The sequence below is a fragment of the Rhinolophus hipposideros genome, assembly GCF_964194185.1.
Source record: "Rhinolophus hipposideros genome assembly, contig: HAP1_SCAFFOLD_56, whole genome shotgun sequence".
Taxonomy (NCBI): Eukaryota; Metazoa; Chordata; class Mammalia; order Chiroptera; family Rhinolophidae; genus Rhinolophus; species Rhinolophus hipposideros.
This window is the reverse complement of record NW_027669284.1, coordinates 182588-209008: the sequence shown is the minus strand read 5'-3', so window position 1 is coordinate 209008 and position 26421 is coordinate 182588. Positions and strand designations below refer to the sequence as shown.

At 37.6% G+C, this 26421-nt stretch overlaps 1 protein-coding gene across 1 annotated transcript; it reads left to right on the top strand.

The window, feature by feature from the left end:
- The first annotated feature begins 232 nt into the window (after nt 1–232).
- LOC308495637 (ankyrin repeat domain-containing protein 26-like) lies at nt 233–15390 on the top strand. Its single transcript, XM_081080601.1, has 6 exons — nt 233–297; nt 1470–1607; nt 3028–3957; nt 5297–5446; nt 8541–9044; nt 15281–15390. The coding sequence occupies exons 1-5, from the start codon at nt 241–243 to the stop codon at nt 8637–8639; spliced, it is 1374 nt and encodes a 457-aa protein (XP_080936727.1). The 5' UTR covers nt 233–240; the 3' UTR covers nt 8640–9044; nt 15281–15390.
- The last annotated feature ends 11031 nt before the right edge of the window (nt 15391–26421 follow it).

The following is a 26421-nucleotide window of genomic DNA, read 5'->3' as shown; positions in this document are numbered from 1 at the left end:
GCCTTTCACTTTGTGACATCTCATATTTCCCAAATGGTTTGTTAGCTAATTAGAAGTGTTAGCTAATTAGAAGTATTTCTTAAGTAAAGTAAATATTCAGGAAAAGATGACGCTTAATTTGAAGTCTCAGTTGATAAGATGTTATTTTCTGTATTTATAAAGATTATAGCTTTTATCTAATTGTTCTAAGTAGTTCGTTTTAACTAATACATAGATTTGTCAGCAGGACAACACCTAGGAATGACATCAGAGGAAGGACAAGCGAGGCTTGATGGAAACGAAAAGAACTACACACATGTATGTGAAATTTAATTTTAAATTTCTAGTATAATATGGTTTTCTGTGCTTTAATAATATAATAGAGTCCAATTGAAATTACCTTCCATGCTAGCCTTTTAGAGTCAAAAGGTCATAACTGAATGATATTTATAACATTTGAACTAGTTACAAAACTTAAAATGTTGTTAGAATCTATAGATATTCATAGCTCAACTTTATCTTTGGATTGAGGCAAAAAAAATAATAATAAAGTCCTGAATGTTGTTTGCTCCTTTAATTTTTATAACTCCCTTAAATAAAAAAGAAAGTAACATCAAATACTGAATCACATGATGAGACAGTTGAAATTATGAACCATGTAAAAATGATGGCCACTGATTCAGGCTCACGTGAAAGGAGTCATGATTTTCAGGGGTTCAAAATGTGCAGTTCCGTATGGCTGGTCACTAAGGCCAAGGTTAGAGATGGATTCTTCCTTGTGACCTCTGTGTAATGGACTCTGCGTCTACATTCAGGGAGAGAATGGGGTCATGCACTCAACTCAACTGCTTTTTAAGAGAATCACATCTTCTCAGGATGGGACCTTTGGTTGTTAGGACACAAACAGTAACTTTCTAATATCTTTTCTTTCAGTGTAGGAAATCAGTAAATATGATTTAATTTTTTGTCTGCTCTTACTAGTGGGTATTGAATAAGTTAGAATTGGATGCAACAGATAATTATATCAATGTATAACACGATGTGTAACACTCATAGTGTATAATGTGAATTAATATTTAGGAATTTACTTCTCTTACTGATTGATGTTAATGATGTGGGCTTCTAATTAAAGTTTGCCTATTCTCCAGTTATTAATCTTTAAAAGATATTCTTAAATTCACTGTAGGGGCTCACTATTTAAGACATGGTGAGGTGAACTATTTTAAATGAGAAAGCCTCTGTGACATTAAAAATCATCTACTGTTTCATTTTTTGGGTGGATTTAACATATAACCAATTGTTTAGTTCAAACAGTGACAAAATTAGTTTTGCGGATTCATGTTTTTCTTCTAATTTAGACTAAGGCAAGTTATTTTTCACTTTCTAATTAAAGTCCGATAATTTGGGAGTAAGTAAACGTAGATTAAGATTTTTAACAGTTAAATTTTAGTTATATTCTAATTTTTCTTTGTTCATATTCGATTCTCTAGGTTGTACAAGAGGAAAACAACACTCAGAGGCCACTTTCCCGAGAACAGGACAACAAAATATTACATGACACAGTTCTGACCAATTGCCTTCAACAACAAAAGGAGACAGAAATAAATCTTAAGAAAATGAATTCTGAGGTATTTTGTTTAGTCATTTTCAAATATGTGTGTATGTACATATTTTAAAAACCAATGTTGTACATATGGGAATTGTAGAGGATTTTAAAAGTGTGTGTGTGTGTGTGTGTGTGTGTGTGTGTGTGTGTGTGTGTATTTTAGGGAGAGTGACATTTTTGGTCCATTGCAATAAATGATATTCTTGATTGAAATCCTTTTATGTCCAACAGTCAAGTAGTGACGTTCCCAATGTGTCATCTAAAGGGGAGGTTTTCAATACTTTTTACAGGGATCGATGAGCTTTCTACAATCTCAAAACTATTGTTACTAATAACAGAAGTTTCAATTTGAGGCAGTGATTTCATCCCCTTGCTGTATTAGTAGAGAGGTCAGTTTTCACTTCCGCTGTTTTTAAGGAGTAGAAGTATAGCCAGTGCAGAGACCATCTTTTAGATCTCATTCTCCTACTTTTGAGAAAAGGAACAATTTGTTCCAAGTAGAGTCCTATTTCAGTGCTAGGAACTTTTGAAGAAAATTGTATGCCATGATGCATACTTAGTGATAATTTATTGGTGAGTGTTTTATTCAAAGAAGTCAGTGTGTTTTCCCCTATTTCTCATTTATTTCTCCTTTAAACATTATGAAAAGGAAACAACACTTAAGCAGCAGCAAATATTTTCTAACAATAATTTTCTATTTTCTAAGAAGAGCTCTATAATTTTTAGCCTATTTACCCTGAGTTTTTTTTGAAATCTAAGGCTTCTTTTGAATTTATATATTTACACTAGAAGAGCAGCAAGCACCCTATTGTAGAGTCCAAAGTCCTGGGAAAAAATCCTGAACTTGCTCATCTTTGTAATCATTCTATTTGAAATTGTGATAACGAAGAGTTCATTGATGTATAAAGAAGTGCTTAGCGTAATGCCTAGATTTATCAGTGATTAGTAGATTTCATCTTACAACTGACTCTGAAAATATTAGAAAAGTAGAATATCTTTTGAGTATTCTTGGGAAAAAAAATTCTAGGAAATGTAATCAGTCCAAATGTATGCAGAGTGAATACTCTTACTGTGGGATAGGTGTATATTCACACGGTGACCTCTATTTTAAAATGTAGTCAGACTTCTTAATCTTCTATTTGATGCCTTCTGGGTTTGCTGCCTTTCCAGTTCTGAGACTCTTAAAATTCTCTGATGATTTTAAAATTCTCTTTTTCACTTTCATGGATTCAGCATCTTATATTATTATTTTTTTAACTTTGGGGAATTTATGCTCGTATAAAGTTGGAGGTTTGGATTCAGCATTGTATTTTTACAGTGGGATATCCACGTACTGCAACCTTTTCATTATATAAACACTTAGGTTCTTCTTTAATTTCAGAGGATATCATGATATGTCATTTCATTGAGTGCTAGCTACAAGTCTCCTTTGTTTTACTTAGGATTCTGAGAGTTACGAAAAAGCAAAAGACATGTTGCATGAAAATCACGTGTTGCAGGATGAAATCGCCATACTAAGACTACAAAGGGACACACTCATAACTCAGAAGCAGGAAATGGAAAAAAAATACTTTGAGGACACTGCAAATGTAAAAGAAAAGAAGGACCGTCTTCAAAAGACAATAAAACAGAATGACGAAACGCTAACAGAAACAGTATTTGAATATAACAGACAGCTTAATGTCCCAACAGCTGAGAATACAATGCTGAACTCTCAACTGGAGAATGAAAGACAAAGCAAAGAAAGATTGAAAACAGAAGCGGAATCCGACCATCATCATGAGTTTAGTAAGCAATTAAGACCCCTACAAAATTCTTTCCAGGAATTAAGAGATAAATGCTTGCATTTCGTGGACAACATCGGGTTTGCTATGTGTAACCTAAAAGAAAACAGTGAGATTCATTCTCAGCAACTTCCTAAAGCTGGAAGTAAATCCAATAGCTTAGACACTGAGCTCCCTCACGCAAGATATGATGTCAGAGAAAGGACATTGGTTTCTGAACCTGTACTGAAAGACCTAAACCAAACTCAGTGTCAAGAGGAGGAAATTGAACACATGAATCAAAGGGAACCAGAAAAATTGAACCCGTATACTGGAAAGCTGGAATCCCTAAAGGAGGAAAGATCTGACCTACAGAGTGGAAACATGCTTCTTCGAAGGCAACTGGATGATGCATTCCACAAAAGTGACAATAATGAAAAGTCAGGAATGAATATTGAAGAGCAGCTTCAGGGGCTTAGAACAGTGCGTCAAGCTGAATGTGAAAAACAAGATCCAGTGGTGAAAGAGAGCCCTAAGGAGTTAGTCAGCAAATTGAATCACTTGAAAGGAAGAATGTGCCAGTATGAAAACGATAAATCAGAAAGAGAGGTAAGTATCCAGAAAGATAGTTTTCACATTTCCTGAAAGAAAATTCAATGTTCAAATATTTGATGATGGCTAAATGTTGAATCTAGCAGAATATTAAAAATATATAGATTACAAATGTATTTGCTCTAACAGCTTAAAAGCATACATTGTATCCAGCAAACAAAACTTAGACCTGTGAGGTGCTTTACTTTGAGTAAAGGCATTGTGTTGACTATGAAATTTTAAGGTATAAATTGTTATTAGATACATATTGATATGAATGATTTAGTCTTATACTGCTACAATAATAATTTTCATCTTTCTGTTACCACATTGTAATACCATTATGAAGCAGATAAATGGAAATGCTCCTATGCAAACTGAGTTTTTAGAGATAGAGGTTCAATTAAGTGGATTACCTAGAGAGTTAATTCTAGATTTCCCACATGAACTGAAGTGTAGATGCTGTCCCTTTCCCTCAGTAGTTTCTTCCACATTTTAGTTGGTATAATTTTGTTTTTATTCATGTCAATTTGATATAAATTGGAACTATTTCAGTCTCAAATAATGTATTCTTAGGACCTGTGACCTCTTTAAAGGCAGCTAATTTTTCATTAAATCATAATTTGGGACAAATGTGAGGAGTTTTATCAAAACTCTACTTGATTTAATCTTCCCATTGCTATCTATAATTGTCCTTGAATATTTTTACAAATTCATTTTTCTCATCGCAAGGCCCATTTACTATCATTTGGACATAAGTTTGTCCATTTCAAAGAGAATTTAGCAGTCTCTGATTTATTAATTTGGCACTGGGTCTCCATTTTCAGACGAGTGAGGGGAGGCAGGATTCATGTGTAGCAGGAAGGGAGGTCCAGGCCATGAAGACCACTGGAATGAGTTTGCTTTTCTTCTAAGATACAGGAATCTGTTGGAAGGTTGTGAGCAGTGGACTGCATATGTGAGGACCTGTGAAGTCAATTTAAGCCTGTGATAAAAAAAGGGGGAAAACATTCCACAATGTATACTTGACGACCGCTAGTCCCACCGACATACCAATTTCCCCTTGAGATGTCAGTAGATTGTTAAGCTCTGCGGCTTCATCAGGGGAAGTGGAGAGTGGGGCTGAATCTGTTGTTCAAGTAACCTTCGTAATAGTGAGTGGGCAGCAGGATAACACCTTCTGTGTGTTACCCAGATTCAGTAGACAGAATTGTGTCCAAAAGAAGAAAACAAGGTGAACTGATGCATGGGGTGATCTTTTTCGAGTTACATATTATATTAATATGTTAGAGTTAGCAAATTTTAACATAATTTAATAGATGTGATTATAAGATCACTAACAGAATCATCTTTCTAGATGCTTGGGAGACGATTTCAACAAGAGCTACCTGACTCCACAAAAAAACTGTCTATGTCAGAGGCTTCACTGGAGGATAGATCACGTTACCGTATGAATTCAGAAGCTGAGACACAGGATTTCAAGACATTAGAGCATATCAGGAGTCAGGTATGTGTGAAATGTAACCTGTCAACAGTTCATCTATAGTTGATTAATATAAAGTGTTTTAAGACCCTGATTTTCAAGGGCAGCTTTCTTTTGTGTTTTCGGTGTAATTAATTTATTATAATTTTATTATCTTTATAATGCACTTCTTCCTTAAACTCTGGCTTCCATCCTGCTATTTGCAACGTATGTTTTTTCTTATATCTATACCCTTGGTAACGTTGAGAAATAGGCAGCATTCCTCATAGAAATCGAGAGACTTTCTTCCTACTAAACAATATTTTGTAGTGATATCTCCATTACCAGGATGAAGCAGCCATTTAAAATCAGAAGATAATGCTTACTAGAACGATTCAGAAATTTGTCTTATTTCTTATCATCACTTTTGTAAATGGTTACAGCATTGGTATATATTTCATGGACTTCAAACTAACTTGTACAGAAAGTTCAGTATACAAACCAGTTGAAGTAGGCATTTCCTTCATTTTGTTTTCATTTTTGAAATATTGTAAAAGTGTAGAAATATGTTGATCATTATAGTATGCACACCCACAATAGAGAATTAAGAAAATAATCCAGATTCACTATATTTGTGTGTTTTTTAATCTTCATTGGGATGCAATCCCCATATCATATTTCACCATTTAAAATATACAATTCAATATCTCTTGTTACATTCAGAGAGATGTGGAACTATCACCACAATTATAGAACATTTCCATTACCCCCAAAAGAAACCCCACATCCCTTAGCTGTCACCCTATCTTCCTGTCTCTCCCAGCCTCAGGCAACCACCAATCTACTTTCTGTCTCTGTAGATTTGCCTACTTTGGATATTTCATGTAAATGGAATCACACGATGTGAGGTCCCTTGTGACTCGCTTCTTTCACGTAACATCACGTTTCCAGGGTTCCACCGTGTTGTAGCACACATCAGTTGTGAGCTATTTCTTCCTATTGCCCAATGTTGCTTCACCTTGTGGACAAAATACTTACCCATTCATCAGCTGATGGAACTTTGTGTTGTTTCCACTTTTTGGCTGTTAATAATTCTGCTATGAACACGAGTTTACAAGTTATGGTGGGAGCCAGTGTTTTGATTTCCCTGCCCCCGGATTTCTGGCTCCCAATCTGGCCTCTCCATGAAGCTTTCTCTGACTGTTTGAACTCTCATTGAACCCGTGTTCCTCAGCACTTGTCGGATAGTCTGTGCAGAGCAATCAAGCCCTAAATTTGACATAGTTTCAATTTTTCATGAGAGAGAATTCTGTCTTTCTAAGTATAAGTTTGTCTAAGGGGAAATAGTATTTGATGTGATGGCACCTATCCTTGCATAAATTGAAAATGTTTTCTTCAACAGTTGTTAGGATAAAATTAAATATTTTATACCAAACCAATACTTCCCCTTGGAGACATTGATATAATTAAACTTTTATTCTGAAAATATTTCTCACAATTATATATAAAACTGAAAGCACATCTCCAATAGAAAATTGTTCAGTGAAATGCTCATGTTCCCCCTGTCCATAAAAATAAAAAACTAAAATAAAAGGGAGCCAGCCCTTCCTGTCTGCAGCCAGCCAGGGTGTACAGGTCGATAGCACATTCTAACTACAGCTCGGAGGACGGCTTTTCTGATCTGCCAGAGCGTGCTGCTTCCATCTGCTCCTCTGAGTTCTGACACATCCCCACAGAACCAGTTGCTGGGAAGGAATTGATTTGGAAAGTTGGCTTTAGCACTAGAGTCCGTTATTTCCATATCAGTGGCTTTACCCTGCCTCTCACGGTCATATAAATTGTATGCTCAATCCAGGAGGTGGTATTTGCATTGTAGTCCATACTCATTATGGACTACACTGAGTGTACATAGGAACGTATACATTATTACAAGCAGAGAAAATGTACTGTTGGCTCTTGGAATTGGTAAAAGGATTTTAGTACTGGGGTTATATTCTGGGCTTAATGCTCCCCATTTTTTGACATTGCTGATAGTTTGATGAATGATTTCAGTGTAACTGGTGTAAGAGACCACTTCCATTCGCATCCCATCTGTGTAAAATATCAAATTTTATTAGAACCTAAAATACAGCAACAATAATGCTAACTGCAAACCCTTTGATTTTACTGTGTGCCATGTCCTTTTCTATTACATATGTTCCCTAATTTAATCTTCCCAATATCCCAGTGAGGTAGATGCCACTATTGTCTCATTTTATACATGAAGAAACTGAGACCCAAAAAATTTAAGTATTTTGCTCAAGGTCACCCAGCTAATAACTGGTGGACTTGGGATAAAAACCCAGGCATTTGGGCTCTTATTTAGTTACTGCCCCTCAAACTATTCCATGACTATCTGACTGCCCCCAAGAGTAGCCTGTTAACTTTCATAATCACTGGACTAGCCTGGTAATTCACTTATGTGAATATTTAAAATTAGAGTTGATGGGATGCTTGGAATACAGTATGTTTGATTTCTTGGGTATTTGTACCACAAGGTATGATAATTGTGAGAACTCATTCAAGAAAAAGTGCTCCATACCTCGTTGCTGACTATCACTGCGGTCACAAAGCTCCCTTTGGGAAGCTCTGCACCAATGCCACCGCCTAGTTCACAGTTCAAAGCACTTCTGGAACTCTTTTTCTGGAATGGCCATCATTGCTGTCATCATATTACCCTTGATGTCCTGAATGTCATCAAATAGTCTTCCTTTCCATATTTTCTTTATCTTTGGATAATGACATATTTAGTCACTGGGGACCAGATCAGGTGAGTAGGGAGGGTATTGCAATACAGTTATTTGTTTACAGGCTAAAAACTCCCTCAGACACAGTGCCCTGTGAGCTGGTGCATTGTCGTGATGCAAGAGCAATGAGTCGTTGGCTAAAAGTTCAGGTCGTCTTAACTTTTTCACACAATCTTTTAAGCAATTCCAAAGAGTAAACTTGGTTAACTGTGTGTCCAGTTGGTAGAAATTCATAATGAACAGTCCCTCACATATATATAAAAAAAGGGGAGCAACATCATTGCAACAGGTTTGCGAACTTAATTGTCAGATGTCATAGATCATCAGTAAACATAACTTTTTCTTTATTTTAGCTGCAAGAAGCAGGAGCTCGACATCCAGAGGATGCACGATGCACTGAGAAGATGCAAGATCACGTGCAAAAGTATAAGTTAAAGCAGCACAGAAAATAACTTGAGTATTTATAAAGCAGATGTGTAGTGTAGTATGACCATTAGATCAGTTATAACAATAAACACATGAGTGTGAAGCTGGGTCAAAATGTCAGCTTTGAGCTACCTTGAAAAGAATAATTTGTGTACATTATCTCTAATTTTGCACATTATGCAAAATTCACAACTAGAAAAATAGCACAATTGCCAAATCATGCGCTTTTCAAATTGTAAGATTTTATGTAGTTGCACCATAGATATTTGTTCAGTGATTATGTGGTATGCTTTAAAGTCAATGTGTGAGAATAATTATGTCAAAATATTCACTTTAGGCTTGAAGCTGAAAATACTGACCTAATACTGATAATTCAAAAGCTAATGGGCATAATCGAACAACTTCACAGGCACCTGTCAGGTACAAGTTTGGTAAGTGAATCTCTTCATTTCTGTCATACTGCAAAGGAATTTCTATGTCTGTCATAGTACCATATAAGGATATTTTAGACAATAAGAACAGTCTCATTAATAAAAGTACTGTATTCATGTTGATACTACTTGCTGGGAGTAACGTAATTCCTCTCCACAGAGAAAGAAATCTCAGTTCATAAAATTAATGATTTTTGTAGTAAGATTTTTATAGAAAAAGATTGTGATAGTCTAAAGGCAACATTTGACATACACCATGTTTCAATTATCCTTTCGTTTGTCCAACATTTGGGTTTTTCCAACTGTTGGCTATTGCTATTTATGCTGTCACAAACATCGGACTACAAATATCTGTTTGAGTCCAGGCATTTGAGTAATGATTTGATCCAGAATTCTAAATTTCCCTTGAAATCTAAACCCTTTAGTGAGATTTGGAGAATGAATTACTTTTAATGTTCTAATTTGTTTTCTTCATCATTAACGAATACTGGGTCATTAGGCAAATGTTTCCTGAAAAGAATATACTTTTCTCCTTGTTGGATTTTGAAAAAGAAAAGAGATGCCAGTGTAAAAGTAGAAATGAATGCCCAATCAAGTCCTTACATAGTAACATAGTGCTTCTAGCTTTGCAAGTTTAGAAACTAATCTTTTTCCACTCACTTGAGTTAATCATACGCTTTTAAAGATTGAACAGTTCGATGTCAGAAAAGATTGATGTGTCATCCAGGATGACAATTTCCTGATGGACAGTGAAAAACGTGTCACTATCTTTCCTAAGCAGAGCAACATTCCTCTGCCATCCTCCTGTCCTCTGTAGGAGAGGCTCCCTAGGATTTCTCATCATAAGATCGCATTGTGACCCCTGAGGTGGACCAATGACATAGATGTACCTTCCAGCTGGTGTCTTTCAGTCACAGTAGCCAGGTCTAAGCAATTTCATTAGACAGTCATGCCCATCAAGGGAAACAGAAGATTGTTCTGATGGTCCTTCTTGTGGCCAAAGAAACTTTGAAAAAAAATTTTTGTCTAGACTTCTTGTCAATTAAGTCACATTATGTTGCTAACATACTTTTCATATGAGTGACATGATAATGTGTTGATAAGGAGTCTTACATGAATGTGAGTTCCATGAGTTGTCACATCACAGCTTTATAGAGAAATCTATTATATTAAGGCATCAAAAATTGAAAAATTGGGGATTTGTGGTCAAGATAGCAGAGTAGGTAAATGCCATGCTTGCCTCCTCTCACGACCACATCAAAATTACAACTAAACTACAGAACAATCATCACTGAGCATCACCTGAAGTCTAGCTCAACCAAAGTCGTCCTACCTCTAGGGACATACAGAAGAAGTCACCTCGAGACTGGTAGGAGGAGCAGAAAAACAGAACGAGCTGATGCCAGACCCTTGTGCGACTGTCAGAAGTCTAGAGGGATATCTTGCTTGTCGAGGTCCACTAGGGGTGTGAGACGTCCCAGCTCCACACCAGGCATCCTAGCCCAGGATTCCAATGCTAGAGAGAGATGTCCCCATAGCTTCTGGCTGTGGAAACCACTGGTCATTCTGGTTGGGTGAGATGAAAAGGGTGGCTAGAGTCCCAGTTGATTCTTTTATAGGGCTTGGAATGGGCTTACTAACTGACAGATTCATTTGCCCTGAACTCTAACACTGGGCAGTAGTTCAGGGATATAAGGGGAGGAACTAAGTTTTTTGCCTTTAGGGTGATGGCTGGAGGGGAGCTTCTTCCCACACAGAGGTGCTTGTGGAATCCATTGTTTCTGTACTGATCCATCACCTGTTGCAGTGTGAGACATAGACGGCCTCCATCTCTTGAGTCTACATCAACCTGGCTAACACTGTCCACCCACCCTGGTGATTCCCTGAGAACCTGCCCCACCTAACTTGAGAGCCAACCCAAGCTTCTTCCAGTGACTTTTCCAAAAAAAAAAACATCCTGTCTTGGCTCATGCTGCAGACTTGCCTAAAATCTCTCAAAGGTTCACAAAACCTAAACAAGCGTTATGTGGCCTCAGCTGTCCTTTACTTCTTGCTGTGTAGACCCAAGATGGCACTAATGGAAGCTGGCTATGGTTCATAACTGGAACTCTTGAGGCACCTCCAAAGCCGGTGCAGGTGGCGCCATCTGCATCCTGCTTTGTGGTCAAGCTAGGTGGCCCTCTGCAGGACATAGGCTGCGGCTGAACTAGGCCTGGGGGTGGGCCACTTCTAGGAGTCCCTAGGGCTGACATACCTGGTGGCCATCTTTGGACAGAGCAGGAGCATCACCGCTCTGGTGCCTCCCAGAAAGACACAACCAAAGTGTACACAGGGCAGACACCAGTGCCCTGCTAAAGCAAATCCTGCTCTATAGGGGCAGCCCCTGCAAAAACAGCTCCTCCACTGTAGTCGTGGTCAGTCCTCACAACCACACAGTCTGAGCATCAATCCCTCCCATTGACATGCAAACAGCAGCCAAGGCTGCACTACAACAGGAGAGCACAGAGAACTCACACAAGGGGCAGAGCTGCCGCCCCCGGCTCTGGGTAACAAGGAGGCTGTGCCGCACGGCCCCACAGGACACCTACTATATAAGGCCACTCAGATAGGCCTGGGAGACACAGCAGTCCTACCTCATACACAGAAACATTCAGAAGGAGGGAGCCAACATGGGGAGTCAAAGAAACATGCCAACTAAAAGAACAGAAGAAACCGCCAGAAAAATACTGAGCAAGATAGAGACAAGCAATCTATCAGATGCAGAGTTCAAAACACTGGTTATTAGGATGCTCAGGGACCTCAAGAAGAACTTCCACTAAGACATAGGAAACATAAAAATGAAGATAGAAAACATAAAAATGAACCAGTCATAAGTAAAGAATAAAATAACTGAAAAAGCGAATGTCTTAGAGGGAATGAAAACTGACTAGATGAAGCAGAGAATCGAATGAGTGATTTAGAAGATACGGTAGCAGAGAATACCCAGTCAGAACAGCAAAAAGAATCCAAAATATGAGGACAGTTTAAGGGACCTCTGAGAATGTCAAGCATACCAACATTATCATATGGGGTACTACGAGAAGAAGAAATGAAGGAATTCGAAATGTACTTGATAATGACTGAGAACTTCCCTAACTTGGTAAAGGAAATGGACATATAAGCCCAGAATTTCAAAGAAGATGAGCCCAAACAGGCCCATACCAAGATACGTCATAATTAAATGCCAAAGTTTATAGGCAAATAAAGACTTTTTAAAACAGCAAGAAAAAAGCGGTTAGTAACCTGTAAAGGAGCACCCATAAGACTAGCAGGTGATTTCTCAAGAGCAACTTTGTAGGCCAGAAGGGATTGGCACAAAATATTCAAAGTGATGAAAGACATGCCTACAACTAAGATTTCTTTACCCAGCAAAGCTATAATTTAGTATCATAGGACAGATCAAGAGCTTTCTGGAGGAAAAAAAAAAAAAAAACTGAAGGAGTTCATCAGTACCAAACCAGTATTACAAGGAATATTAGAGGGACTTCTTTAAAAGTAACAAAAAAGGAAGAACAAAAATATCAATCATAAAATAGCAGTAACTACATATCTATGCACAATTACTTTATGTGTAAATAGATTAAATTCTCCAATCAAAACACAGGGTGGCTGAAAGGATAAGAAAATAAGATCCTTACATATGCTCCCTACAACAGACTTGCTTCAGATCAAAAGACACAGAGACTGAAAATAAAGGGATATTTCATGAAAACAAAATAAAATTTAAAAAGCCGAGGGAGCAATACTTGTATCACACAATATAGACTTTTAAACAAAGGCTATCACAAGAGTTGAAGAATGACCCAGATATCCCACTTCAGAGAATTTATCCAAAGAAACCGAAAAATGCCAATTCGAGGCGATGTGTACATCAATATGTTCACTGCAGGATTCTTTACAATGGCCAAGATGGGCATGCAGCCTATCAATGGATGAATGGATAAAGAAGAGATGATACATGTATGCAATGGAATATTGCTTGGCCACAGAAGGAAATGGGCTCTGGCCATCTGTGGCGGTGTGGATGGACCTGGAGGGTACAGTGCTGAGTGGAGTGTGTCAGACCGAGAAAGATGCACTGTGACTGTGCTTCTAAGTGGAATTGAAGAACAGAACAAACAAACAGAAAAAAGTTCATACATACAAAGAACATTTTGTTGGTTGCCAGCTGGAAGGGGGTTTGTGAAGTGGGTTAAAAGGGGAGAGATTAAAAAGTACAAATTGGTTGTTACAAAGTAGTCATGGGGATCCAGGGTATAGTACAAGGAATGTATTAATGATATTGCAATAACAACACATGGCATCAGATGAGTACTAGGTAATTTAGGGTGATAGGTGGGAGAGGAGTTAGGAGCAGGGTGGAAAAGGTGAAGGGGTTAAAAAGTACAAATTGGTAGTTACTAAATAGTCACGGGGATGTAATGTAAAGCATAGGGAATATAGTTAATACTATGACAATAACTATGTATAGTGCCAGGTGGGTACTGGATGAGTCAGGGGAATCAATTTGTTAAATTACTTAAATTCTAACCACTATGCTGTACACCTAAAATTAATATAAAATAATATTGAATGTCAAAAAATTGAAAAATTTGTAAGCACACCCAAAACTGATGAAGCTTATACCAAAATAATGAGGGACGATAGGTTCCTAGGGGAAGTAATTAGGATCTCGACAGAATTATCAGCCACCATAAGGTCTACCCTGTAAATCAAAAGTTTAATTACGACAGGTTTCAACGAATTCGATCAATAGCCCCCCAGGTGAGATAGTACCTGGGTTAAGATATTTGATTCACACAATGTGAGAGGAAGCATCTGGACTGGGAAGAAAGGATAGCTCCAACTGACTTAAGCCTTCAAACAAGATGGTGGAGTGTACTTGCGAAAGGAATTTCAGAACACTTCCATAGGTCAGGTCAGGTCCCAAGGAATAGGAAGTTATTCAATAGAGCAAACAAAAATGGAAAGGCGAATAGTAGATAATGTGAACCTTATGAAAAACGTATGCATTCTGAGAGAAAAACAGGACAAAGTATGCTGGTCAACATCCTAAGGGTGAGGAGCTGCCAAGATCTGAAAATAACGCTATGTTCACAGTCACAGTGATAAGAATCCCCATGAAATGTACCAGATGAGCTGATCCACAGCAAGTCATGGTGTATGAGTGTGTGGTTGAGGGACACTGTCTATGAGGAGCTCCAGGGGAAAAAGGAAAGTACAGATGACCTCAGTAAAGGGGTCAAGGCTGCCACTGTAGATGAGGGAATGTGGTTTGAAGCACTGGGATGTAAGGAACTGAGAGCATTTAAAAAGAGGAAGAGAAAAGGGTCAAGGCCTGACCACCAGGACTGCTGTTTAGAGATGAGTTGGGCTGAGAAGACTATAGAAAGGGTGTGGGCATCCTTATCAGTTGCTGCTGAGAAGTAAAGCAGGACAAGGACTAAAAGAGATGACCCTGAAAAATGTTTTCGCGCAATTATAAGGACAGAAAGTCAGGCTCTCATGTAAAAGAAGAGATTAAGTGGCGAAAATATGGACCTGGGGATGAGACCACATATTAAAGAGGGTTAGAGTCTAAGGAGAAAAACAGGATGACAGAAAAAGTTACAGGAATCAAGAAAAAGTTATGTTTTTACATAATATAGAGAAGATAAACTTTAAAGAGAAAAATATTTACTAGAAAAGGAGAAATTGAAACCTATGGAAGAACGCTTACAGCGAATGAGAGTCTTCATCTGATGCTCATGTCAGATTATCACAATGTAAGGGGGACTGCACAGGAAGTTTTCAAAGATTATCATACGAAAATGTGATTCCATAAACCCTGTAAAATCTTGAAATGTTGATGAAAATGTCTCTGGGAGCATTTCTTGAAACTAAAATGTAAAGAGAACCACTATTTAAATCTATTCTTTAACACTTAGTATTTTTACATGTAAAAGCCTCTGTTTTTAAGAAAGTTTGGCAATTTAAATTCCAGGAAACCAATGATGACACTGTAAAATCCATTTCAGCTGCTTTAAGAAATGTCATTGTTTTTGAACTCTGTCCTTATTGGCATCAGGTCTACAACTACATTTTATACACCTGTGTACACATATTACTCATGAGCTCATGAGGAATCATATTTTAAAGAAAGAAGAGTGAGTCTCTAGATTTTTAAAATTAACTTTCTTTAAAAATGTTTTTCAAAGTCTGAGGATGAAAAGGAACAATTAAAGTACTATGAGAAGTTAGAATCTCTGCAATATAATATGAATCAACAAAAGAAGAAAAATGATGAATTAGAGACAGAGGTTACCAGGTAAGGTTTTAATATTTCAGATCATGTCAACCATTAATTACTATTTCATTATAATTCTTACTTTATGAAAACCTAAGTACAAATGTATTTCATACCTGTAATTTTCATAATTAAACAAGTTATCCTACTTACGAATTTACATCAGAAACTCACAGCACAAACTTGTGTGAATGCCAAAATATTATACCTACTCTTGAATGATTCCTAAAACTATAATGACCGTGTCTTTTGCATATACTGTCAACTGCACTCTTCCTGGTCTCCCTTGAATCTTTATTTCTGCAGGATGTCTGTGCTCTCTTTGGTGATCTTTCCTTCTTTTGGTAGTGTTCTTCCCTTCAGCATTCTAACAGTTTAATGTCTAAAAACCTATCTGTGGTATTGTTTAACAACATCAGAATTGTTATTGATTTGGCTTCTATGTTCTTTCTACTTTTTTTTCAGTTATAAAATATGTCATACATACCAAACCATATGTATGACTTAAAAAAGAATGAGATGAGTAATCATCTCACTCAGATAATAATGGAATCTTTCCCAACGTCTGGGAAGCCCGCACGTGGCTTGCTTTCTGTTTACTTGCTGCTTACTGAATGAAGTTTTTTCTCTGATTCTCCTCAGTGTTTTTTCTCCCATGTCACTGTCTTTCTCTGCATTGTTTTGTATTCTTCTCATTTTGTTAACTTTGTGCTAGCAAAGATCTCTTCGTAAAACAGACTCGAAGAGACTGTGACACATTATCTCTCCAATTTCCTTTCTTCTAAAGCCCTGCCCCTTTCCTTTCCCCTCCACTCAGACTTCAGATTTTTCTTTCCGATTTCTCTTTCTATTTTGAATGATCTCTTGTTGGTACGTACTTTCTTTTCTTCTGGTAGACTGTGGTCAGTAGGCACCGAATGGTATTTTGGTGTCTTTTCAAAACATCCACATATATTATACTTTTCTTCTTCACCTTGGATACTAATCTCTGGTTTATAGCTGATATTTAATATGTTTGATACTAACAATCTTAAGTGGATATTAATAATACTTTAATTATAAGAGCCTTACATTTTTACAATATGAAGTCTGTATCATATGTATCACAATTGTTTTATGTTACTTACCTAAGATTATAATTTAATTAGTATGCTTTCAAACTCTTATACTGGAACAAATAGGAGAGGATCATAATTTATAGATTTGTTTATTTTGTATGATAGACATATCATCTCTTTAAATAATTACTAAACATTTACTCTTAAAGAATTTGACTTACTCGTTTTCTACAATTCTGCAGACTGAAGACCCTCTTTCAGAATACAAGGATGCTACATGACAGTCAAAATGGACAGGTTAGTTTCCTTGGAGATTTAGAACCCAATCAATCTGAAATGGCTATTCAGATGACTAGGTTAAAACAGAAGGTAATTTGTAATCCGTTTGGGACCCAGAAATCACTTAATTTGGGGAAATATAAACCACTCAATGCTTTGAGCAGTACAATATTGATTTCTCTCTTAATTGTACAGACTCAAGCAGTGAAAAATATAGCTTATTTTCTATATCATTTTTCTATAAAAGGGCATACTGTTACCACTCCTATGTCTCAACCCTGGCTAGTGATCTAAAGCCAAGAAGGACACCGTTGCATGACCCCAAAGCACTGGCTCCAATCTTCATTGAGATATAATGAACATAGCATGCAGTTCCATCATTTAAAGTATGCAGTGCAGTGACTTTTAGTGTATTCAAAGCTTTATGCAGTCATCATCACAATCAGTTTTACAACATTTTCATCACCCTGGAAAGTATCTGTGTGCTGTTAGCCTTCACCGTGTGCCAGTCTGCCCTTCCCACTCTTCTTAGCCCTAGGGAACCACTAGTGAACTCGCTGCTCCATATTGTGGTTTTGATGTAGTTTTTTCTGATGACTAATGATGCTGAGCAATCTTTTCCCATGCTTATTATCCATTTGTATAACTTCTTTGAAAAACTGTTGTTTCGATTCCTTTGCCCTTTTAAAATTGCACTGTCTCTTTCTTGTTGAATTGTAAGAGTTCTTTATATATCCTGGATACAAATCGCTTATGAGATATAGGATTTTCAAATATTTCTCCCTTTCATTAGCTTGCCTTTTTAGTCTTTCAATGGTATCCTTTAAAGCACAGAAACATTTTATTTTAATGGAGTCCAGTTAATCTATTTTTTTAAACACTCAATTACGAACTCTTTCATGAAGACATATACCTATGCTTTCTTCTAAGCTTTTATAATTTTAGCTTTTACATTTTGAGATAATTTTTATATCTGGTATGATGTAGAGCTCTAATTTTTTCTTTTGCATGTGGATATCCAGTTGACCCAGTATCATTTGCTCAAAAGACTATTCACATCCAATTGGATTTTTTAGCACCCTTGTCAAAAATCACTCGGCTCTACATATGAGGTTAATTTTCGGATCCTTAATTTTGATTCATTGATCTATAGATCTGTCCTTACGCCATTACCAAATCAAATGTTATGAGAACACTTCCCCAGTCATCTTGCATATTACCAGATGCCTTATGGAATAATAAAATGTCAATGTAGGGGACTACCTTTAATTCCACTTCTGTGGAGATGTTTTGCTTCTGGATGGAGCCTGTGGCCCGCAGACCTTGGTGACCTTATGACATGATGGGATATTAGGCTTACAAAGTCGACTCATTTCTTTTGTTTTCTTCATTCAAAACATTAATCTTTAACCCAGTGCCTCCCTTTCACTCCCATTTCCATCAAATGTCGGTAATAGGATCTGATACTTGGTGGACAACTTTCTTCATTTTGTCTATCTCCTAATCCATAGCCTCTTCCATAGATTTCACTGTCTAGGAAGGAGAAGATGAAACCTGGACCATCTGCTTTCCTTCTTAGAAATCTCTCTAATCCATCATCTTGCAATTGAAAAGTAGATTCTGTTTGACCCGGTTCTTTTCTGAAACACTGGTGCCAATCTTGTTCTTGGCATAGATCCTACATTCTCAGAAACACATTGAGATGCATAGTTGTACCTTTAGCCTCATATATAATTAATGGAATAAATATTTCATCCCATCCAAAGAAAACATTTCAAGAGTACAGCTGTTAAAATTCAGGAAGTAATTAATCAGAAACAAATAATAGATTCGTGATGTGAATTATGAAATGTCAAAGCCTTTTTGTGTGATACGGAGAAGCATTTCGGTATAAGATACAGAAGACATGGTCTTCCCTTCCCATACAAACAAGCTTGAAGTACGGTAAAGGAGAGATTGTATTTAAATAGTGCCAGAGGACACTATGATTGTTTTACTACTGAGATTAAAAATGATTCCATACTGCACTCCATTTCCTCAGCGAGGAAAAGGAAGTGAAGATTGAGTACTAGATTGATGAATAAATATTGAAAGCTGCCTATCTCTTTTAGAATTTTAGGGAATGGAAATCAGGAAAAAGGTTTGATTTTGGTTATTAACTGGCTATTTCTAGTTTTACAACTATCATACTAGAAATCATATGTCTCCTTGCCAGTCTTCCTAATCCTGTACGTTGAGGGAAGCTTCTAAAGATGCCTACCTGCCTAGCTGTCATTGAAGGGAACCCTTGAGAAACTTCTTATGCCTTTCTTGTATTCACTGCTTCTTCTCTTTAGCATTGTGTGTCATTAATAAGTCAATCTCCACATTACTTAGATTCCACTATAAAGGAGACTAAAGGCATACCTCGGAGATATTGCAGATTTGGTTCCAACCACAGCAATACACTAGTAACCCAATAAAGTGAATCACAAGAATTGTGCATATAAATTTATTTTACACTAGTCTGTAGTCTATTAAGTGTGTGGTAACATTATGTCTAAATAAACAGTGTACATACCTTAATTAAAAAGTACTTCATTGCTAAACTGCCAAACGTAATCCTACTTTGTCGGAAAAGTGGTATTCATACACTTGCTAAATGCATGATTGTCCAAAGCTTTCAATTTGTAAAACATAGTTGCAAAATACAATACAGCAAAGTGCAATAAAAGAAGATATCTGTAATTAATAACTTAAAAGTTACTTTTACTATTATCTCTTTTTTTAATCCAGAAGGTGTGCCTCTTTTTTCCTTAACTCTCCAATGGAGTGGTTGAAATAAACAACAGTTATTTGACTCACAGATCCATACTTAAGAAGAGTGTGGCCAGGGCCATCTGTCTCCGTTCCCCTCAGCTCCAATTGGGGCAGCTCGATGGCTGGAGGCTGGAATCATTTGAAAGTTTGTACAGCAATGTATCCGGTAGTTGGTGCCTACTGTTGGTCGGCTCTCTAGCTGGAGCAGACGGCAGGAACACCTACACCTGAACACCCGGCTCGCATTGTGGCCCGAGCCTCCCCACAACACGGGGCTGGATTCCAAGGTTCAGATCCTCAGAGACATAACCAACAGGAGCTGTGTTGCCCTTTGTGAAGGAGTCTTGGAATTCACACGGAATGTCTTTCAACATATTCTGTTCATTAGGAGCAAGTCACTAATGTTGACCCATACTCCAGTGGTTTTATGCAATGAATATTTCAAAATTTACGGACACATTTAAAAACCACCTTGATCTGTCCACTGGCCACAATTCTTTATATTCCCCCCACATGGAAAATACACTCATCCCTACACAATACTCGCCACAAGTCTCAATTTAATGGCGTCAGGCTCAGGTCCGAATCTAAGATTTTACCATCTTAGTCTGGTGCAAATGGGGATGAAGGGTCTGGGTTTTGGTTTCTAGGATAAAGCCCCTTGAGGACAATTCCTTTCAATATGAAAACATGAGAAAGGAAGAGACAAGTTATCTACCACCCACACACCCAACATTCTGCTCGACTGCTGAAGTTTCCCCTGCAGAAATAGAAAGTGGAAGGCACGTTGGTCCATAGCAATTCTGAAATACAGCCTGATGTGTGCTGTCCGTTCTTTGATTAGGACTTAGTCCTAATCATGCCAATGCTTCTCCATGGCCCTTTGCTGTCCCCTGTGAGCTCTTTGTTCTGTCCTTTTCATAAGAAATGACCTGTGCTTGCAGCTCTTCCCTCAGCGTCATTCCTCCACCCAAATGCCTAAGACCCACAGGCCTCCTCTTATTTTTCACTCTCTTGGTTTTTATTAGTCCAAGGTAACAAGGTGGTTTTTTGCTACTTGATTATCCTAAAAACTTGGAGTTGCGTGAGAGTTTATTGGGGTTCGTGCCATTAGAAAAGCCACCGTCATACATTGTTTTGAGATAAGCTCTTGGGCTTCCTGTAGCTGTTGTAGGACCATGCCTTTAAAATTCTTTTCCTCTGAAGAGCCTTCCAGGAATTTAAGGCCCCACCTTAACACTTTCGAAGTCTTGAGGAAGGCTTTACAGTCTTGTCCTCATCCGTAGATCATGTCTTCCTGGGAGCACAGCGAATTTGATCTTCACTCAGAAGCCATTTCTTTATTTTAGCATGATTTGACAACAGGGCATGTGGGAGAGGCTGTAAATGGGAAACACATTTGAACACAATAAGTCCTGGTTCCTTTACAGTTCAAAGTCTTTCGTTAGCTCATGTATCTCATGGATTTTACTTGGTTACTTCACAGCAAGAGTCCCCTTTCATCCGGATGTCAGACCCATTTTCTTCACTAGCTGAGAAGTCTTTGTGGCCAGCCTCTTTAGGGGCCCGCAAGCCCCCAATAACCGTCTCTTGGAGGCTCTTGTGGGTGTCGTTCTCATTCTTCTCCACATCCTTTCGGGTTCCACCTACCTCCTGGTGGAAAGGCACTCCTACAGGTTTTAGATTGCTTTTCTTTGTGGCCTCACAGCATTTTGAATATCAGTATCAATGCCAATTGTTCATTGCTGCTCAAGAAACCAACTCAAAAGCTAGTGGCTCAAAACAGCATCTGTTTTGTTCATCAGTAATGCAGTTGAGTGAAGCTCAGTGAGACTAGCTCATTTCTGTTCCACTTGGCATCAGCTGCGTTGCCATGAAGCTGCGAATGAGAATCATCTAAAGGCTGTTACACACACGTGTAGCAGTTGAAGCGGGGTTTTGGCCGGGACGCCCACTGGGGCCGTCTCAGCGCGAACATCTGTAGGAGGCCTCACTGTGTGTCCTGGGCTTCTTCATCTGCACAACATGCTGGCTGGGTTCTCAGGGCGAGCTTCCCGAGAGAAAGTCAGATGGAAGCTGTATCACATTTTCTGCCGCAGGCATAGCATTCTCACAGCAGTTCTGCCCTATTCCATGCACTAGAATCCAGTTACTTCCTAAGGCCAGCACATATTAAAAGGGAGGAAATTTCATGGAGAAATGTCAAGAATTTGTAGCCATGTTTTAAAAACACTACATCCATCCACTCTCCTCATCTTACCAAATAAGCATTGTATCTACAGGAAAGTAGTTCTACCCAACTCAGTATCACTGCAATCCCAGCAGATTTGTTGTTATTATTGCTGTTTAGGATGTTCTTGTATATTGTGGAAAGAGAGGATTACAAGATAGCATTATCGAATTAAGACACTTTTTTGTTGTTGAAAAAAATGTAGCGATCATCTCACTAAACATTCACAGTGTGAGATGTGATTTCTCCTTAACCTTGGGAATCATTTCTTCTTGAAAGCAATTCAAATTACCATGAAACATTTGTAGCTGACGGAGGCCTAACTATCTCAAGATGAGTTACTTGTAACTCCCTACAACTTCGTAAGAAATTATGGAGAGTTAAAATGGGGAACAGGTGAGAGACTATCAACTCAGAGGTGACTTACAGTCATTTTATAGAAGAAAAACATGAACCAATCATTCAGGAAATCGTAGAAAATCAAGTACAGATGTTGTGTGGCAAAGTCGATGACAATAAAGGATACATTTTTGAGTCTCCTGGTGCTTTTCTCTTTGTTCTTCATTCTGAGTAATTCAAGTTTCCACAATCTAAGGATCTACTACAGTATCGATGACATTTTATGGCAACTGAGTTTATTTCACAAGTTGATACTGGTTTGGGGTTAGACTATTCTCAGTCAACTTCCTTCGTAACGAAATCATACTATCTTACTCATTCAGAATGATGCTCTCAAAGCAAAACTGGAAACTGCATCTTCAGAATGTCTCCATCTGTGGGGTGGCCAGTTGGCTCCATGGTTAGAGCATCGTGCTGGTCATATTCAGTCATATTGTTCAATTTTTAAAATTTAATATTGATTCTCTTATTGGAATAGTTAGATGAGATGATTCAAAATATTTTCATGATTCAGATTTATTTTATTCCGTATTGATGATAAATATTTTAAACTTCAGCTTTTTTCACATTTAAATTGTCGTCCAAATCATTGACTTAAAACTAAAGAATACAAATAGACTGTAATTATTCAGTTTATAATTATTTTTAAAATGTATCCTTTCCGTTGGCTTTAGGAACCAGCAGCATCTCAAAAAAACCTACACCCGTTAAATGACCATGTTGGCGCTTCCATAAGTGACATGGAACTCAGAATTAAACGTCTGGAATCTGAACTCTTCAAAGTGAAAACTTCTTGTAAAATAGAATTGGAAGAATGTAAACACCTCTACCTAGAAGAATTAAAACTTATAACATCATTGGAAAACAAACTAAACAAGTAAGTCCAGAGTCAGAGAAAATCAATCGAGCTCATTAATTTGCCTCTAAAGTATAATTTTTGTCCAGGCAGATTCCTGAGATTGATAGGAAATGAAAGCTTACTAAATAGTATAATTTTGGAAAATGATGTTAGTGAATAAATTACTTTTAAAATGTTAGTTAGTTCAGGACATTTGCATCTCTCTCCATTTTTGGTTTTACATGATTGTATTTTTCCTTCTCGCGGTTTTCATAGAGTTAATCTGATCTACCAGTCTTTAAGCAAAGTGTTTTTGAAGCTTTATGATTTAGACAACGCTATTTATTATAAAATTGCTTGTCAGAATTCCCCTAAATAGTTTTTAATGAGGTAACTATTTATTATAAGATAACAACTTAAACCCAAAGGGTTAAGTACTCTGCATATTCTGGCACTTGGTACATGTACTGTCTCCATTGTGCTCTGTGTTATTATCTCTAGAGGTCGCTTTCAGACAAGCTCTTCTTTCTAGTCTTTCTGATGTCCACAAAGGCATATTTGTGAAATATAGCAGAGGGTTAACAACGTAGGGGTGAGGGTAGTATAACCCAAGAAGTGGCTAAAAAGATAATGTGGTGAGCCTGAGGGGGTGTGTGGAAGACAGAAAGGGCAGAGCCCACGCCCAGCGCCTTGGTCACAGTGTTATATTCTAAGCTACACGCCTGCGGAGAGGTTTCATTCAGTAGGATCACCAACCAGGCTCCCTCCTTCTCCCCCAGAGGCTGTTGTTCTACATGACACCTCAGTCCTCAGGGTAATGAGCGCATTACACAAGGGCGGTGACTGCAAAGGCTTGAAAATATCTTGGTGGGATTTTTAAAAAATTCTAAACTCGTTTGCTATGTATGTCTCATGGCAATCCTCAAGAATCTTATTGGTTCAGCCATTGCAGAAGGCAGCAAGTATTATCTGTGAAGCCGTGGATGTCACTGATAGCCCGTGTCCTCCCCTCCCTACTTTGAATTTCTTCTTAGTCTGGCATCCCCATAGAAACACATGTGCTTGTTTAGGATAATTTGAAAGCTATCCTTGTGCATGGTAGGTCTGCCCTGACGCATTTTCAATGTTAAAATGCTGTTTAATGGGAAATTTATTTACTATTTATTATGGCAACTTGAAAAAAATGCAAGTCATTCAGGAAAAATAAAATACTAAGCCTTTGTTCTTACAATCTTCACAGTGCTAATGATACGCTGGCAGAGATGAGAACCCAGCTTCTCATGAAGACACCACGGAACACTTTACTCAGCCGCGCTCCTGGGAGGCCTGTCCTGCTGCCACCTTGTATTGGAAGGATAAGTGATGGGTTCCTACCTCGAGGAAATCTCGCTCCAAGAGAACAGTCAGTGATTCCTAGGTCAACCCCACAGACTTCTAATAATAATGACACGTTCACCTACTTCATGAAGGTTAGTTATCTTCTTTCCTTTGGGTTTCAGTTGTCCGATATAATTCTTGTTCTTAACTTGGTGAGATTCTGAGTTGTTTCATTGACTAATGCACACAATGTGAAAGGCATAATTATGTGTGCTAATGTAGGAAGGAGACAGAAATTTTACAATCTTTTGTAAGTCCCTGCATCTCCCATGTTTTAAGAGCTAACTGTCATTAACTGTATTCAATAAATGTAATTGACTGACACATTTTAAATTTCTGGAAAAGCTGCTTTTCAATTAGATTTTACAAATGAAATGTTATTGCCTAACAACGAATGGTATGCTTTGAGATGCTTTGGCTTACTTCTGCATTGGTTTTAATTTGGCGATGGTTTATAACAATTTTAGTTGTCCTACAGCCCAGTTTTGCCACCCCTAAGCGTAAGTGAATGATTGACATTCACTCACTATATGTTGATGTTTCTTATTTCCATGAAACCGAGGTAAATCCTTGTTATGAATTCTGCAAACTTGTAACACTGAAAAGATTAATTTGTTCTTTCTAAGTTAAAAGTTGTTCTCTTTGTACATAATAGTACATCCTTAATTTCTATTTTACTTATAGCATTTTTTATTTTGATGAGTTAAACTGTTTTGCTTAAAAAGTAATAATAAAATAAAATATCTTGCTAAGCAACAGTACATTTTCTAAAGAGGTAAATTGAGCAAATATTTGAATTTTTAAAATGAAGTTCACTTATATCTGTACATCTTTTCTTTTAAATGGAGATTTAAGGAGATTAAAAAGAAATGGAAGTTGTAGCTCTAGAATTTAATTTAATTAGTTTCAGGTGCACAAGACAAGGTAATACTTAGACGTTCATCATTTATATCCCTCACACTGTGAACCCCCCCTCCCCCATTTCCCCTTTCACTATCCCTCCGACCTTGCACTGAGCCTTCACATTATATATATAAAATTATAGTTGGCATTCATTATTGTTCCGCTTTGGGTGTACAGTAGTACATTGATCAAGCATCTACATCTTCCCTGAGGTGGTCTCCCAGATGGGACCTGTGTCCATCAGATACCCTACAAAATCTTTACAACATTATTGATTACGTTCCCGAAATTATTTTTCAAAAACCCTGAGGCCATTTTGTGGTTACCGACTGTTTTCTAATCTCCTCACCTTCCCCCTTATCCCCACCCCCCCCCACCCATCTAACAACCTTCAGCTTTTTCCTCTTTGTCCCCAGAACTGTTTCTGATTAGTTCATTCACTTATTCTTTTCTTTACATTCCGCATATAAGTGAGATCATATGGTACTTGTCTTTCTCTTTCTGACTTATTTCGCTTAACATAATGTTCTCTAGATCCATCCATGTTGTTGCAGATGGTAAGATTTCTTTTTTCTTTATGGCTGCGTAATACTCCAATATCTACATTTTGGCATCACTTGAATAATTGATGACTGAGGTGGCAATGATATGGCATCTTTAATAGCAACTTGTTTTCTTTGTGTAATATTGTTATTAAAATGTCCATTTTTGATCTCATTTCTTAAGTTCTTCATTCAGCTCCAGGATTTCTGTTTGGACCTTTTTTATAGTTTTCATATCTTAGATAAAGTACTCCTTCTGTTCGTTAATTTTACTCCTGAACTCGTTGAACTGCCTTGTGAGTTTTCTTGTATCTCATTGAGATTCTTCATGACTGCTGTTTTGAAATCTCGGTCACAGAGATCACAATCTTCATGACTTTGACTTGGTTTCTGGAGAAGTGTCATCTTCTCTCAGTGTTACCATGTCACCTTGGTTGTTCATGCTGCTGGATAGCTTGTTCTTCTGCAGGCTCATTTGAAATAGTGAACACTTTCTAATTTATGTACATTTTGATTCGAGCAATTCAGCAGCTAGATAATTAGACGTCTCTGTTTTGCTTTTCAGTAGCTGATGCAATAGCACAGTTTCTGTTGTCTCTCACTGGTGCTACCTGAGCCTGGGGGGTC